At 39.9% G+C, this 16,242-nt stretch overlaps 1 protein-coding gene across 1 annotated transcript; it reads right to left on the bottom strand.

The window, feature by feature from the left end:
- Nucleotides 1–321: 321 nt before the first annotated feature.
- Nucleotides 322–12,508, bottom strand: LOC133885814 (uncharacterized). The gene is made up of 11 exons (XM_062325562.1): nt 9,230–12,508; nt 8,866–9,105; nt 8,284–8,413; nt 5,179–5,331; nt 4,829–5,070; nt 4,660–4,729; nt 3,781–3,987; nt 3,431–3,654; nt 2,071–2,149; nt 1,861–1,998; nt 322–1,178 (listed from the first exon to the last, which is right to left on the bottom strand). The coding sequence occupies exons 1-11, from the start codon at nt 12,274–12,276 to the stop codon at nt 999–1,001; spliced, it is 4,710 nt and encodes a 1,569-aa protein (XP_062181546.1). The 5' UTR covers nt 12,277–12,508; the 3' UTR covers nt 322–998.
- Between the last annotated feature and the right edge of the window lie 3,734 nt (nt 12,509–16,242).

Raw genomic sequence — 16,242 nt, 5'->3', positions numbered from 1 at the left:
CAAGTGGCAAACTTGCACTCCCTCGGTTAAAAAATACTACTGGCAAAATTGCACTCCCTCAAAATACCACCGAATATTTTAATTTTCGTAAAGTGCAATATTGATTGTAATGTAACCATAATTTGGTTTTCTTTTTTCGCGCGGACACAATTTGGAAGTTACCGGCCAGACCTTCACTGACGCTTAGGCCTCGCGTCACTATTGTAATTAACAATAATAGAATTCGGCTAGATACGCTTCGCTTGACAAAGCTGCATATGCGTCGTAATATTTGTTAACAAAAAGGCATGGTGCTCTTCTTGCTATTCATAACAAGTGTAGTAAAGAATAAAAAACTCGAGATTATGCAATCGACATTGGGCAGTTACAATATGTACCACTTTTCTTTCTGTTTCCCATTCAGGTATGGTACATCATCTGAATAATTTATACAAACCAGAACAAAACCGCAGTTCGCAGACCACGTAGAAAAGAACATGTATCGTTTCATCTTTCTGGTGATCTTTGGTACTGTACCCTGAGACAGTAACTATGCGCTAAACGAAAAAAATATGCATTTGCTATGGAGAAACCGACCTTATCTCCATGCATTCTAACCTTTGATGTTGCTGTTAGTGTCCGGACTGAGATCATGTCAGCAAAGATAGAATGTCCCACTCCCATAGCCGTTAGTGTTCAGACTCAAGGCCATCATGCCAACAAGATGACTTGATGTCCCGCTTATGTGCTGGCCCAGCCAGTACACCAGCGCAGTGTCAAAAGCAATCATCGCAACTGATCAATCCTTATATTTCCATCCTCTCCAAAAAGAATGGCATCAACCATGGGCTGACCGATCCACCATGTGCCAAAGAGGCCGGTGAGTTAGCAGTGGCGCCTAAAAACACCAGGAAGACAGGTGCCACGCGCCATGGCGCAAGGAGGCCTTGCTCCAAATGCAACTGATGAAAAAGTTGCTTCTCGCGTTATGACCACACCACATGTAGCTGCCAATAAGTTTACCAGTAATCATCTGAATATCCGTACCAACGTCGTGATGAACCTCTGTTTGACTGCCACTGACGTGGGTTGAAACCTTTGTTGCCATAGTTTGGTTCTGGTGACCTATGCATACTCCTCGCCTTAGGTGCTCTCTTCTTAGCATTTCTTAGATCCTCTTCGAAGTCATATTCTTGACGCTGCAAAATTCGAACACAAGTACACACTTGAAAACAAATTCGTCCGTGTAGGATGATGAAACAGAAAACTGCACAAGTCTCATTTCGTAATTATAAGAAATTCGAACACAAGTACACACATGAAAACAAATTCATCCGTGTAGGATGATGAAACAGAAAACTGCACAAGTCTCATTTCGTAATTATAAGAAATTCGAAACAACTACCATCAGTGAGTAGGAAAAGTCATGCTTAAAGTAGTTCTGTAGACATGGAGGACACCTATGTAACCTAGTGATAGAGCTGCAGGGCACGAGACTGGTAGCTAGGGTCATGGGTTCAATTACACTCCTTAAAATGAAAGATATGCAGAAGATATGCAGTTCCTCCTACGTACAGTTCAATTTTATTTTTGCTTTCTTTATTATGTGTCCGTGTGCACAGTGCCATGAAAAACATGTGTCTGCTGATGGCAGATGTATCGATTACTCCTATTATTTCCTGCAGAATGTTCATACAACACCTGCAACTTGGAAAAATGCACTTAAGTTATCAACCCAAATTCCCAATTTTCTCCCACCATGCATATAACAAATTCCTTAGAAAATAAACAAAAACATCAATCGAGTGAGAAGGTCAAAATTAAGGCATGCAAATATTACTATGTAATTTCCTTAAGCATAGATTTGACTTTGTATTTTACCTTGTCAGGGTGTGAAAGAACATTATATGCCTCCCCAATTGTTTTGAACAGATGATCTGCATCTGCATAAACTTCCTTGGCAACATCCCTCCAAAATCCATCATCAGCATTTTCATTCCTTACTAGCAATTGAACAACCTGTAGGTCAAAGAAGTGTTAAAAGCAAGCTTTCTGTATGAAATCTGAGAATTCATCTAAAGCAATGAAGACCTTGTCTGGGTGATGTTTCAATGCAGCTTTTCGGTATGCTTTCTTAATATCTGCTGAAGAGCAAGACGGCTCGACTCCCCTGAAAAGGAAAAAAGGATAGTCAGTAAATTAAGTTTATCTCCACATAACATGAGCAAAATAGAATATGTTTCGTGTCATAAGAAGGGTGCGATTCATTAGAAGTCAAAGTGGGAGTGTAATAGAAATGACCTGACTAAGAACTAAGACTAGCTCAGTTGGTTGAGGGTGTAGATGTACGCCTAAACCACGCAGGTCCGAGTCCTCTTCAACACGAATTTAGATGTCTATTTCTTCTTATTTATAATGCCACCTAGTTCCTCTTAGATTGGTCAAGTTTTTTTTTTAATATGACCTGACTAGCTCACAGTACGGAGCATTTTACTACTAAACATAAAGTGCTAAAACATTTTTTTACAGAAGAATTGTGGGGGAGTTCCCCACAGTATAACATAAAGGGCTCAAACTTATTTCTATGACATTCTAGATGAAGTTCTCTAGCAACATATACAAATCTCGGTCCTAATGTAGTTACTGCCTCCCACCCCTAAACACACACCCACTAACAAGAACTCTGCAGCTCCTGTCTTGGATTAAATTTTCTAGAGGAAATCATACCCATGCTTGACAAAATACTCAAATACTTTATTAGTTGCACCCTACTATACTTGTACTAACTAGCAGATTATTGTGCCCGCAAGCTGCCAGGTTTATACTTTGTAACATCTATCAACACCAAATTCAATCCAGCATAAAGTTATGCAAAATATACCACACAATCAATACTGACCGGTCCAGCACTGCCATGCATAGCACCTAGCAGTACCACTTGTATTGAAAAATAATAGACACGATTGATGCAAAATTCCAGAAATGCTATGTTGCCATCTCACGATGTCAAATATAATTCACGATAAACAGTTAAACTACGCCTAGGACGTTGTCTGGGCCGAGAGCCATAGTTGCTGTTTCCATTCGGTTCTTTTTTCTCGTTGTTGATACCGGGAACAGGGCCTATCACAAGAATATATTTTTATTGGGACAAAGGCATTTTTCAGCCATTGTCACTTCAATGTCCAACCAATATTATTGCAAAACACACATGGAATAGCATAATTCCTTTTGAAGTCACTAAGTAAAGTGCATTCAACACAATTAGGCATATAATCAGCATTATTCTTTCATTCTCTGGATCAGTGATAATAGCAGGTGGAAATCAAATGCAGGAATAAGTGTCAACTGCTTTAAAAGAATGAAAACATTCAGGTTGACGGGACACAATTTGGAGGGAAGAAAATATTACTAGAGTAAAAAAAGGTAAATTTTAATTTGCAAAACTTACAAGATTAAATATAGATTCAAGGGAGTATCTTTTCTTGCTTCATCCTCTAAAGATGAAAGTCTCGCACGTGCTTGCTTCAGATCGCTGTGCTTGTTCACAACTTTTGGTGATACTCTAGACTTATTGAATTGCTTTTCAAGAAGCGAGATTAGCTTCCTTACATCACTAGCAGCCTGTCCATAATCCCTTATCATCTCATATAAGGTGGCTCGCCTAGAAATTGCCTGAAATTTATAACAACCATGTAGAGCTTAAACAGTTGATACAAATCTCTCATCATTTTTTCTTTACATAGAAATGCATGAAAAATGGCATGCTCGTAAAATAGAATGAGAGCTCTCACAATATACCTTGGGATAACTTGCATCAAGAACCATGGCAAGTGAACAATCTGCGATCGCATCAGTAACTTGACCAAGTGCTTGATATGCAGCTGCACGATTGCAAAAACAGACAGCTGAAAAGGAGCGTGATTCGCTATTGCATGACAAAGCCGATGAATACTGTTCCACAGCTTCTGAATATCTACCAGCTTGAAATGATTCATTCCCAGCAGCCTAAGGATTAGAAGGAAAACAGATCAGCGATGCTAGTTGTCATCCACATAAGTGAAAATTGAAAGGAAATTTGATAATTCGCCACTGGAAAGATTGACATTTCAGGATTTGCCACTTGAGGTCTCACTCCTAGGGCCACATGTCAGTGAAAGAATGGAGTGAAAAATCCTGACTGCACCTCAATTGAGTGGCAAATCTCAGTTCTCAAGGCTTACTAATTTATAGCTTATTCTTTGATTTTGCACTAAACATTAGAAATAGACAAACATTTTAGTTATTAAGCACTGGGCCGCTGTCTGTTGCCTGCACATCCTACTATGGAGAAAAGAAGAGGAGAAGCACAAAGTGGCAAAAAGGCTCAGCCTGTTCGCATTTTTTAAGCCAAACCCAACAGTAAGGATAACATGGGATATGATAGTCTACTAGAAGAGAAGCACCACTTGGAAAATTACGCAACATGTCCCACAAAGAGATATATCATGTGCTAGTCCTGAATCTCCATGAGAATTGAGAAGATAATTGTTGGAATACATAATGACATCGACAAGATAAGCGAAAAAAATAACAGAAAAATTACATAACATTGAAAGTATTAAATACGATGAACACATAACACTGGGCTCCTACAAGTGCTTGCCATCAGAGGATGCAGAGAGAGATGTTGAGACATACCTTAAGGGAAAGTAGTTGTCTTATAGTTGTTGACAACGATGAGAAACGTTCTTGATATGTGCTCTCATCACTGCGTGATTTACACCATTCAGAAGTAAAACATCACAATTCGCAAGAAAAGCGTGAACCGCCAAAAACAAAGGACATTCATAGAACATGACAAATTTACCTTTGTTTGACAGGATTGACTTGCTCATGCTTCTTTAGCAAGTCAAGAGCCTCTTCAAGTTTGCCTGAAAGGAAATAAGACTTGCAAATGAGATAGGACCGCCAGTACCTTCCAGAGCATTGTCTCTTTTCAGAGACACTGGAATTCCTCAATTCTCCATTAGCATTGAGTAAAACCGAATTTCTTTCAGTCAGATTTACAGACTCCTGACACAGTTGAATCACTTCTTCGTATCTTCGTAGCTGTTCAGTGCAGCAATGATATTAGTAACAAGACATCACTTGAACATCTTATAGCATAGACATTCTTAATAATCCATGGAAAAAGCAGACAAAAAAACAAATACAGACCATCAGCAGTGCCTCTGCTTTCATCTCCATTAGGCTATCAGACTGCGGACTTATGTGCAATGCATTGGAAATCAATTCTAAAGCTGTTGCTGCTTCAGGAGATGTTCTTTTCTTAAGAAGTTCCTTGGACTGGGATATCCAATCTGCCACTCTCTGCAGAATTGATAAAAGGCATATGAATGTGGTATAATGCTAAGACCTCATTTGTGGAGGAAAACTTCTGAAATCATGAACTAGAGACACTTCATAAGGAAATAATAATGCAGCAGATAGTATATATAAACATAACCAAGTATAGGATATATGAAGTACTCAAGCACAAACTAATAACTAGGTGCAATCATGGAAGCCACCTCGGTTTAGGTGGTAGCACAAAACCAACAGGAAACAATCTAAATCTGGGTACGTACTTCATTCAGCACTTTATGTATGTATCGTCATTAAAGTTAAATAAACAAACTTAAAAGATGTTAGGAGAAACTCAAAAGATGCTAGCACAAATTAAATGTTAAACGTGGAACTGGAAAGTTAATTTCAAGAGGAATCTGTGTTCATTTGATGCCCAAATTAGATTAGTTCGCCTGATTGCACCTAGCATTGGTTTGTACTAGATAAACCCCAAACCAAGAAAAGTTTATCAAATCAGGGTACAGGATAATTCCATAAGCTGTATAGCACAAAGGAGCAGATTTGATGAGTTCGTGGATGACAATAATAAAGTTTGTAGTTCAGGAAAAAGAAGGTATCTTAGGTATGTACAGAAAAAAACTTCTCGAACACGTAGAAGAGCTGTGTATATTTGTATTAGAGAGAGAGAGAGAGGTCCGCCCAAATACAAGTGCACATCCAAAATGGAGGCACAACATACACACACACGCACACTCTTCAATGTTTAGATTAACATACGCGCCACAGATATGAGAAAAATACGACCAAAGACAACGGCACTAACCCGGCCACAAGGCTCTAAGCTCCTTAGCCCCAGCCAGACACCAAAGGTATGTATAGAAATTACAGGCAATGCAGTGAGGATGTGTCTTAAGATATTAAACTTGAACTGAATACAATTTATAATGGGAAATCCAAGTGCAGCAACCCTAATGTGGTCACACAATCATGACTTTATATCATGATTCGAATGATTTACAATGATTTCATGTTGCATGAATGCAACCAAGTATACACAGATAATTTGATGATGCTGATGAATTCAATCTCAATTATGCTATTGTAAGCCATCCTTGTGCATCGGATAGAACTAAGTAACACAATATAGACATAACAACATAATTCTGTTATTGGTATCAAGACCACATGCTAACATATGCCTTAGTCTATGGAATAGCATTTTTGCATTTTGTGGATTGGAGGAGTGAATTTTGTTGCTAATACACACACACACACACACACACAAGTTTGTACTCCCGGAAGCACATACTCCCGGCTTGATCCATAGTTGATCCTGTTATAACTGAAGTATATATTCCTTTCTGATATATATATATACTATTTTCTAAGATGTATATACTATTTTTTAAGATGTGTCATTCTCCTTTCTGAGCATGTACACTCGGGAGTACAGAAAAGACTCTCTCTATCTATCTATCTATCTATCTATATATATATATATATATATATCTATCTATATATATATATAAGACTCAACTCTAATTGCTGTTGCACCACCTCCAGTTATAATCTAAAAAATAGTAGAGTTACAATCCACAAGACAGGGAGTTACAACCAGACGTAAATAAAAAAAAAAGAGTTACAATTGTGTTATAGATGAACGTAACTCCTAACGAATTCCTTGCCTAATGATGTACAACCTAAGGAACACGATTGTAATCATAGTACAATCTAAAACGTAACTCATTAGTTTCTCGGGTTACAATTATATACTTCTGAACGCGCGATTGTAACTGATCTACCTAGCTGATTATAACTAACAGTTGTTTGAGTTATAACTGGAGTGTGACACAACAGTAAATTATAATACGCCTAAGCGTAGAATAGACTCGCCGTGTGTATGTGTGTGTGTGTGTATAGAGAGAGAGAGGAAGCCTTTTCTGTACTCCCGGGTGTACATACTCCCCCTTTAATGTGTGCTCAGAAAGGAGAATGCACATCTTAAAAAATAACTTCCCCACCTGATTACAGAACCTTCACTATACCTACTTTTCCTCGATTAAGATAATTATATTGGTCCTGGAAAGGGGAAATGAATAGAAAACTGAGGCTCCTTGACAGAAACAAGGTGCGCAAACAAGAGAGAGAACCCAAGAACTAACAATGCATCGATCTCATTTGATTCAGATGTTGCCAGAATTTATTTTGATGCAAAAGGCTAGTCAACCAACCCCCTCAATGCAAAGTGACATGAAAGAATCATATCACACATGTATTTAATCCAAACAGCCAAAAGGTCAGTATCTTCATTAAAGTTGCATTCTGATGATAAGAAAAAAAAGGGTCAAATATTATCATTATTGGCAGCTTGAAAGAACTTAATGGGAATACATGGAACTTAAGTCAATAACTAATTGAAGAATAATTATCTTACATTACAATAGTCCCTGAAGGTGTCGAAGACATATAAACTAGGTTTGCTTGTGACGTTACTAGTAAAGAATATCTACCAATTGAGCAGATCAGCTCTATAACTATTCTTTTTACAACCCTGATTCAGAGTTTTCCGTTCTAGATGGTGCAGAATTACGTGGACCATTCCCTGAAAACTTAATCTTTGTAAGTGCTCTGATAGCCAGTCACTTTTTGCACCTATCAACTTCAGATACCAGCCAGATAGGTATCTTTGCAAGTGTTCTGCTAACCAGTCCTTTGAACCCAACAAGGCAGGCAAAAGGTCAGATACATAGATTTGTGAGGCATTACTATTTCAAGAAATGGTGAATAGTTTTGGAAACTTAACAAATCGCTACAACTACTTTTGTAGGTTCTAGGGATAAACACATAGGTATTATTACATTCTAGAACATAGCAAATATCAAGTTATACAAAACATAGAGTGTAAAGAAACTAGAAATAGTGAACATCAGAAGTATTAAAGTTCTGCCATCTGCCCTAAGCAAAAAGGAAAGATACCTTGACTCTGTCCAAACCATCAGAAGCCTCAGCAAATATTTTCAGGTCAGAACCAGAAGTGTTACTGGACTCCAAACAGGACGTGTAACTCCTTGATGCACCATCAAGATCGCCTAATGCAAGCTGGCAACTGCATTTATGGGTAGAAAATAAAATCAAACTAACTGTCACTCAAGGAAGCAAAAGGACGATACGGAAAATTTGTGCAATTGAAATTGCAGAATCAATAATCCCAACTCAAGTACAAATAAATGGAGCCAGATATTACCAATATATTTTTTTTCTTAAAAACACTGTTTCGTCCATTTAAAACATACCATTGTTATCTTGGAGATCTGAACTATGTAAGCATAATGGTGCTGAGACATGTACCTTCAATTTTCCAGATAAGGTGAAAACACTGATAACTTATCACACTATGTTACACATAAAAGCAGCACATTCCGCTACTGGGCACAAACATGTATGTTCTCAAATGTACTAATATGTGCACAATCACTGAACTGACCATACTTACGCATTGAAAAGAATACCAATACACAGCAAAACGAAATAGCTGAGTTGAAGATAACAAAGCCTTACTTTGCAGTTCTAACTTTAGCCTTAAGAAAGCTGGGATCAATAAATGTAGCAATCAAACAATCCTGAAGGGCTTCCCACATCCTGCCAAGCGACATTCTTGTAGCTGCACGGTTGCTATAACACAACATCAACGCATGGGAACAGTGTCCAGAAGTGCCATGATGGGAAATAGAATTTATTCCACGGGTATAATAATCCTCTGCAGTAGCAAAGTGGCCATTTGCATAGGCTTTGTTTCCACTGGAACAAATTAAACAAACAAGCTATGCTATATCAAATTTTGAGTAATCACATAGTTAGTACAAAATATATCTAAGTCATGACAATGAGATAGTAAGATAACGTTAAACATGTTCAAACAAACCTAGTACGCCAGGTCTCACAAGTCTCCAGGGCTGCAGAAGTAGAAGCATCTCTTGTTGGTTGCTCCTTAACTGGGTCTTCATTTTTACTTGTTTCAGGGAAACACTGCATGACCTTTACATCTTGTGAAGATTTTAGCTGGACAGAAGCACAGGTAGGTGAAGACTTAGATGTCGAACCACCCTTTGTTCTCAACTTCCTTCTCGTTTTACGTCTTTGTGCTGATAACAAGCTTCGAGGAGACGATGACGCACCAAAGCTAAAGTTTAGCCCACTAAAATGTGATGAGCTTGATTGAAAAGCAACAGCTTCACCAAACTCATGTTGTGTTCTGTAGGTATTCTCATCACAAGCTTGCCCACTAACATTGTACCCATAACCATCAGCACAAGCTTCTGTTGTGCCCATTTTGAATTCATCATTTGTGTCAATATTCACATTAGTGAAAGAATGTTGTGATGAATTGCTAAAATTTTCTTCAAAACTAGAAAAGCTACTAACAAAATTGCTCTCAGATGCATCTACATTCGGAACTCTACCTTCATCTCTGAAGGTTGGAAGGTCTGTATCGATTACAAAGTGCTCAGTTGTGGAAATTAGATCATCTTCAGCACAACTGGAGTTTCGATTTGAGATACTACTATCACATATGTGAATAGACTGATCTGAAGCCACATATGCCTCTGTCGACCCCTGTTCAGCTGCTGCTGGATAAGGAGAACAATCCATTGGTGAATAGTCACCTGCTAAATCTGATGCTTCTCCATTAATGCATGTTTCTTGAGAAACAGCCTGATGGAGTTGAGAATGTTGTTTTAGCCTAGTTGGTCTTTTCTTTTTCCTTGTGCTTTTATGTGCTTCTTTTTTGTCCCTGTATGCTGACTTTATATTGTCTAGACCAAATAAGGTCTCTCTGGAACACCCAGGTAACTCCTGTTTGACTGTATCAGGGCCAGTTTCTCTTTCTGCATCCATGGTTCCAAAACTGAAAGCAGGCACTGCATTCTCAAAAGTAGAGAAACTAGACGAATGATTCAGATTTGTAAATGGGCATGGCTCTTGAACTTTGGGTTTGGGAACAGCACCATATCCTGAAGTAGCATCTGCTTTGCATTGAAAAGAAAATTTATGAGTCGAAGAATCGCTCAAATTAGTACTTCTGAGTGAAGTCCCTTCCCTGCTGATGTTTAATTTCTTGATTTCATCATGTAGTGCATATTCTGCAGCTCCTTCAAAACGAGCGGTCACATTGCTGCCTCTACCAAAAACAAAGTTACTTGACCCATATCTTTTATCACTATTTGCTTCAGAATTTGAGGAATTTCTAATATTCTTGTTAGTAGAGTTCCTTCCCTGGTCCTTTGGTTGAGAGGATGCATTAGTTTGAAAACTTGTGGACGACACACTTGCAGTCTGGGCAGAAGAAAAGCTAGATACGTTACTGCCAAATACAAATACTTCTGGTGGTCGAGTAGCAGTTTCATCTAGCCTGCTCTCAGATGTGATTCCAGATCCTATATTTAACTTTGTCATCTTCTCTGGAAGTGTCCTCTCCACCGTACCATGAGCTGAAGTGCAAGTGTTTGTACCAGAATCATTGACAAAATTACCACCATCATCCATGGCTTTGCTTGCAGACTGCAAAACAGAGCTCCAGGTTCTATTTCTTCCAAATAGAAATGCCTCTGGTGGACCACTAGCACTAGCACTTTTCATGCTCGGCGACATGAGTCCACCTCCTACATTAAAATCTGATGTCTTCTCTGGAGGCAAATTTTCAGTGCCGTCGGCTGAACTAGAAGCGTTGCTATTTGCAGTAGAGAGAAAATCATTGCTCGAACTAGAAGCGTGGCTATTTGCAGAGAAAAAATCACAGCTCCTATCGGAAGTGCTGCTTGTTGCATTACCAAAAGCAGCACCTGTAGCTCCTCCACTCCCAAAGATAAACACTTGAGGTTGATGACTAGTACAAACATTTTTCATGTTACCCAAGGGCATGTCGCTTCCTATATTCAGCCGTGCTATCTTCTCCGGGAGCACACTCGCATCATCCAAACAGTTAGCAGCACTAGATGAACTGGCATTAGCACCAGAGGCAACATTCTTTGTACTATCCGCGTGACCAGATGCTGCGGAACTTCCAAACATGAAAACCGTTGGCGCACCATTCGTATGTTCACTCCCCTTCCCCCTGGAAGGTGCTTGATTACCAATATTGAACAGTGTCAACTTCTCTGGCATAGATTTTGCATCGGTACCTTGAACTGAGCTGGAAGCAAATGGATGTGCACCAATAGCAGCAGTATTCCTACCATCAGCAAAACTCCCAGGTCCATTACCTCCAAACACAAAGGTCTCCGGCACGCCATTAGCACTCTCACTCTTCTCACTCCGCAAGGGCGCTCCACCGCCTAAATTCAACTGCGTCAACTTCTCCGGGAGCCCATTCACTTCAATATTCGGAACCAAACCAGGTATACCAACACCGAATACAGAACCCCCATCTTTTTTATCCGCCCCCTGACGGAAACCAGCACCAACTTCGCCCCGAGTACGCAGGTTCAGCTTCCCCATCTTATCGGGCAGCTTCGACGAAGCTGACCATCCCTCCTCGAACCGAGGCAGGCTCTCCCTCACGCTCCCGAACACGAAGGGCGCTTCACTGGGTGACACCGCCGCCACGGCTGGCTCCGGAAGCTGCTGGCCCACCGCCGGAGCAGCACCGAACACAAAGCTCCCGGCCCCTCCGCCCCCACTCCCTATCCCGCCGTTTCCATCCTGCCTCGGACCATCCGTACCGCCGCCACCGAACGGGCTCCACGTCCCGGCGGTGGCCTGCGGCGCGCGAGAGCGGGAGGAGGCGGGCGCGTGGCGCCTCTTGGCCAGGCGCGGCGCGCGTCGGGAAGGCGGCGGCGCCGCGGCGGAGGAGGGATCGGCGCCCGGCGGCGCGAGGCCGAGCCCTGGGCGCGGGTTGGCCATGCGGGCAGCGGCGCCCACGGGCCCGCTAGGGTTTTGGCGCGGCGGATCGGGCGCTACCGCCGGCGGCATCCCCCGCGGCGGCGGGCCCGGGGGGCTCTGGAAGGCTGGGGAACGGGGTGGGGGCGGGCGCGTCTGATTGTCTGGTTGATTCGGGGGAGGAGACCGGGGTCGGAGGTTGCTTGGGGTTGGGCGATTACGGAATTCGGAGTTGGGGGCTTCTGGTTCGACCGCTCGAAACCTTCGGTGACGCCGAATTTTGAATTCGGATACGGGTGGGGCTGCCTTGGTTTGTTTGCATGCCACGCTCCGAGTTCCGGCTGCAAAGTTTGCAAGTTGCAACGCAGCGGCATTTGCCGTACGAGAATGGCATTGCATCACAGAGAAGCTGTCACGCGGGTGGTGGGCTATGTGTACGGTAGATATGCATTTTCCATCCGGTTAAGTGTCACTAGCTCAAGATATGATAATATTAAATATAAATTTAAGATATAAAAATAAAAGTATATTATAAAAGTATCGTTGAATGAATACGTAATTTATCTCATTATGTGTTACTCCCTCCGGTCTTTAAAAAGCTGACGTTTTAGACTTGATTTCACATACCAATGAAAGGTTAATTAGGGAGCTTATTTACCATTCTACCCATATTAATTCAAGTTACACGGAACACAAAAATAAACAAATGTGCGCTGCTGTCCGAGTGGTTTGAGACGATGTCCCTACAACGAGACGTGCAACGTTCGAGCATCACTCTACGCATGTTGTTTTTCTTGTTAATCTTTTCTTCTTTGCTGCACTTGCGTGTGATTTCTTTTGTTCAATTTTTTTTTCTATATGCTTGCCGTATTTGTTTATTCATTCTGCATGTTCAGGGCTTTGTTTAATTACCCCAGCCAACAACCATCCCATCTCCTGCATGCCTCTCTTGCCGCCAGGCTTCTTTTTCGTTTTCATTTGCATGTCTCTCTTGGCGCCATCTTTTCTTTCCTCGCGAAATCGTTTCGCCTACTCGAATGGTTTGGCGCTAAAATATCTAGTCGTACGCACGTATATATACACGCTAACTCTCCTAAGTACTGTATTGTTTTCTCTCGTATCACCACGCACCAGAAAAAATAAAGCAGATTGCAGAAGTAGAAAACCACTTTGAGGAGATGGATTTGAACATGGAACCATCTGATGAAGTTGTTCCTAACTATGGGATAGATCTGAACATGGAACTGCCCGAAGAAAATGGTACTAACTCTCATTTCTTTGTTGTTTTGAGATTAATTCAACTTTGTTTTACTCGTGCAACATTCTTTTCTAAACCCGAGTACACATATTTTTTACACTAGATGCTAATGACATTGATTTGAACTTGGAACCACCCGAAGAAAATGGTATACTCTCATGTTTCTTTGTTGTTTTGATGTTTAATTTGACTTCTTTTTTTTTACTCGTGCATCATTTCTGTCTAAATTTGAGAATACATGTTTTGGCATTCTACTCTAGATACTAACGACAATGCTTTGGAAAATGGAATGAATATGGACATGGAACCACCTGAAGAAAACGGTAAACTCTCTCCTTTTTACTCGTGTGATTTTTTTCTTCTAAATCCAAGTATACATGTTTAGGCAAGAAAGACGTGTCAAGTGCTACACGAAGAGAAATATTTCAAGCCTTGTTAGCAAGAAGCACAAATGGAAAATTGAAGCGTCACGTGACTAAGGAAGTTGTTGAATTATTCTCAGTTAAAATACGAACAGTTCAGCGTATTTGAAAGCAAGGTAAAAATTATCTTGATCAAGGCACTATGGTTAATGTGGACAATAGAAAGTGCAACTCCGGTCGTAAGCGAGTTCAAGTAGATGTATCTGCGCTACGTCATGTTCCTTTTTCAGATCGAACAACACTAGAAGATGTATGTGCTCGGTTACATGTGAGTAAAACCAAGCTTTTAGCACTGAAAAGGGAAGGTCTCATTAGGCGTCAGTCAAACAGTATAAAACCGCACTTAACAGATGCAAACAAGAAAAGTAGGTTACAATGGTGTGTATCTATGCTTGACCAAGATAGCATATCGAATGGTCCAATATTTAAGGGGTTGTTTGATGTTGTTTTTATTGATGAAAAATGGTTCAATCTTACAAGAAAAACAGAGAGATATTATACGCTTCCGGATGAAGATGAGCCCACACGGACATGTAAAAGCAAGAATTTCATCCCTAAAATCATGTTCTTGTGTGCCGTTGCTCGTCCAAGGTTTGATTCTGATGGAATTTGCACATTTGATAGAAAAAATGGGTGCTTCCCTCTAGTTACTTATGAAGGTGCTAAGAGGACAAGTGTTAACCGGGTAGCTGGTACAATTGAAATGAAGCCCATCAAATCAGTTACAAAAGAAGTCACTAGAAGTTTTATCATTGATAAGGTTTTGCCTGCTATTCGAGCAAAGTGGCCACATGAAGATGTTAACAAACCCATATTTATCCAGCAAGACAATGCTAAACCACATATTGTGCCTACTGATCCATTGTTTTGTGAAGCTGCCAAACAAGATGGATTCGATATTCGACTCATTTGTCAACCACCAAATTCACCAGATTTCAATATATTAGATTTGGGGTTTTTTCGTGCTATCCAGTCCATTCAATATAAGAAGACTGCAAAAACAGTTGTTGAGCTTGTTCCAATTGTTGAAGAGGTATTATCGTTTTTTAAGTTATTTATACTCTTGTCATTTTAGCTGGAGCTAACCTTATTTACACAAAATAGGCCTTCCACGAGTACTCGGTACACAAGTCAAATCGAATCTTCTTGACACTCCCCCTCGTAACGAAGGAGACCATGAAGGTAGGAGGAGGAAATAATTTCAAAATTCCTCATATGAAGAAAGGAACATTAGAAAGACAAGGGCGCCTTCCTTTGCGGATTAGTTGCGATTCATCGTTGGTCGGTGAGGCTATGTCACAACTCGCCGAATAATTTGCCAAGAGAGAATGTTTCAAGCTATTTTTTATTGATGCAGTTATGTAATCCCATGCTATGAAGGATAGAACAAGCAAAATTTAAACGAACAAATTTATCTTTACCTTTTTTCATTTGCTGCGAGCTCTTATTTTTTTATGCTCCATGTTGTTGAAAGAGGATTGCTAGTGCCAAGAGGTCCATATATAATCACAGTACAAGAAGCAACCATAAATGCCATGCATGCTTACGAGTATCAAAGAGGTGACTTTGGAAAAGAAGCAGCCATAAATGTCATGCATGCTGGTGTTGCACTAATGGCAGGGGTAAAAGAGACCAAGTGACCCCTTAATTCCCTCAACGTCAGCTTTTTATATACTTTTTGCAAAACTCTTCAACGTCAGCTTTTTAAAGACTGGAGGGAGTACTAGGTAAGTGTTCATATTACAATAAAAATATAGATATTAGATATGATAACATCAAATACGAACTTAAGATATAAAAATATAGATACACTATAAGAGTATTACTGAATAAATACACTTAAGATTATTTACTAATATCTCTTTTAATTAATTTATTTTATTTTATTTTTATTAATAAAACGAATCTTATATCCGTAGACAGTAACGAGATGAAGAGACTAAGAAGACGATAATGAATGATAAAAATAAATAAATTTTTAAATTTTAAAGTTTTTATTATATGTAAAAGTTAACTTATTTTATATAGTAAAGATATATATAATTTTACAACGTGAGTCCTTAAAGTATAAGATCATCTTCAACAAAAATTTTAAAAATCTATCTTCTATAACACTATTATAGCATCACTTAATAATATTACAATATTTTATATTTTTTTCATCTTCAACAATAAATCATCCACGCGCTACAGTGATACGAAATCTTTCTTCTTCCCGCAAATTTACCGGCGCCGACATCCTTCGGTATTTGCTATAGCACATGATACAGCAACCGTTTGAGAGCCCTTCCGCCAGTTCCGATCGGCTAAATATCAGAAAACACGTCACTACAGTATTTTATATTTTATAGGATGGAAACCGCCTCCGTTAGAGATAGC

Source organism: Phragmites australis, chromosome 11 (genome assembly GCF_958298935.1).
Source record: "Phragmites australis chromosome 11, lpPhrAust1.1, whole genome shotgun sequence".
In the NCBI taxonomy this organism is placed as follows: Eukaryota; Viridiplantae; Streptophyta; class Magnoliopsida; order Poales; family Poaceae; genus Phragmites; species Phragmites australis.
Note: the sequence above shows the minus strand (reverse complement) of the source record. Positions and strands in the feature narration are given on the sequence as shown.

Bases quoted from the DNA above. Each gene is read 5' to 3' on its own strand.
- LOC133885814 (XM_062325562.1), bottom strand. From the start codon at position 12,276: ATGCCGCCGGCGGTAGCGCCCGATCCGCCGCGCCAAAACCCTAGCGGG. The intron at 5,332-8,283 runs GTATCTTTCCTT...TCAATTCTGCAG, and splicing joins ATGGTTTGGACAGAGTCAAG to AGAGTGGCAGATTGGATATC. The intron at 3,988-4,659 runs GTATGTCTCAAC...TCTAATCCTTAG, and splicing joins GACAACTACTTTCCCTTAAG to GCTGCTGGGAATGAATCATT.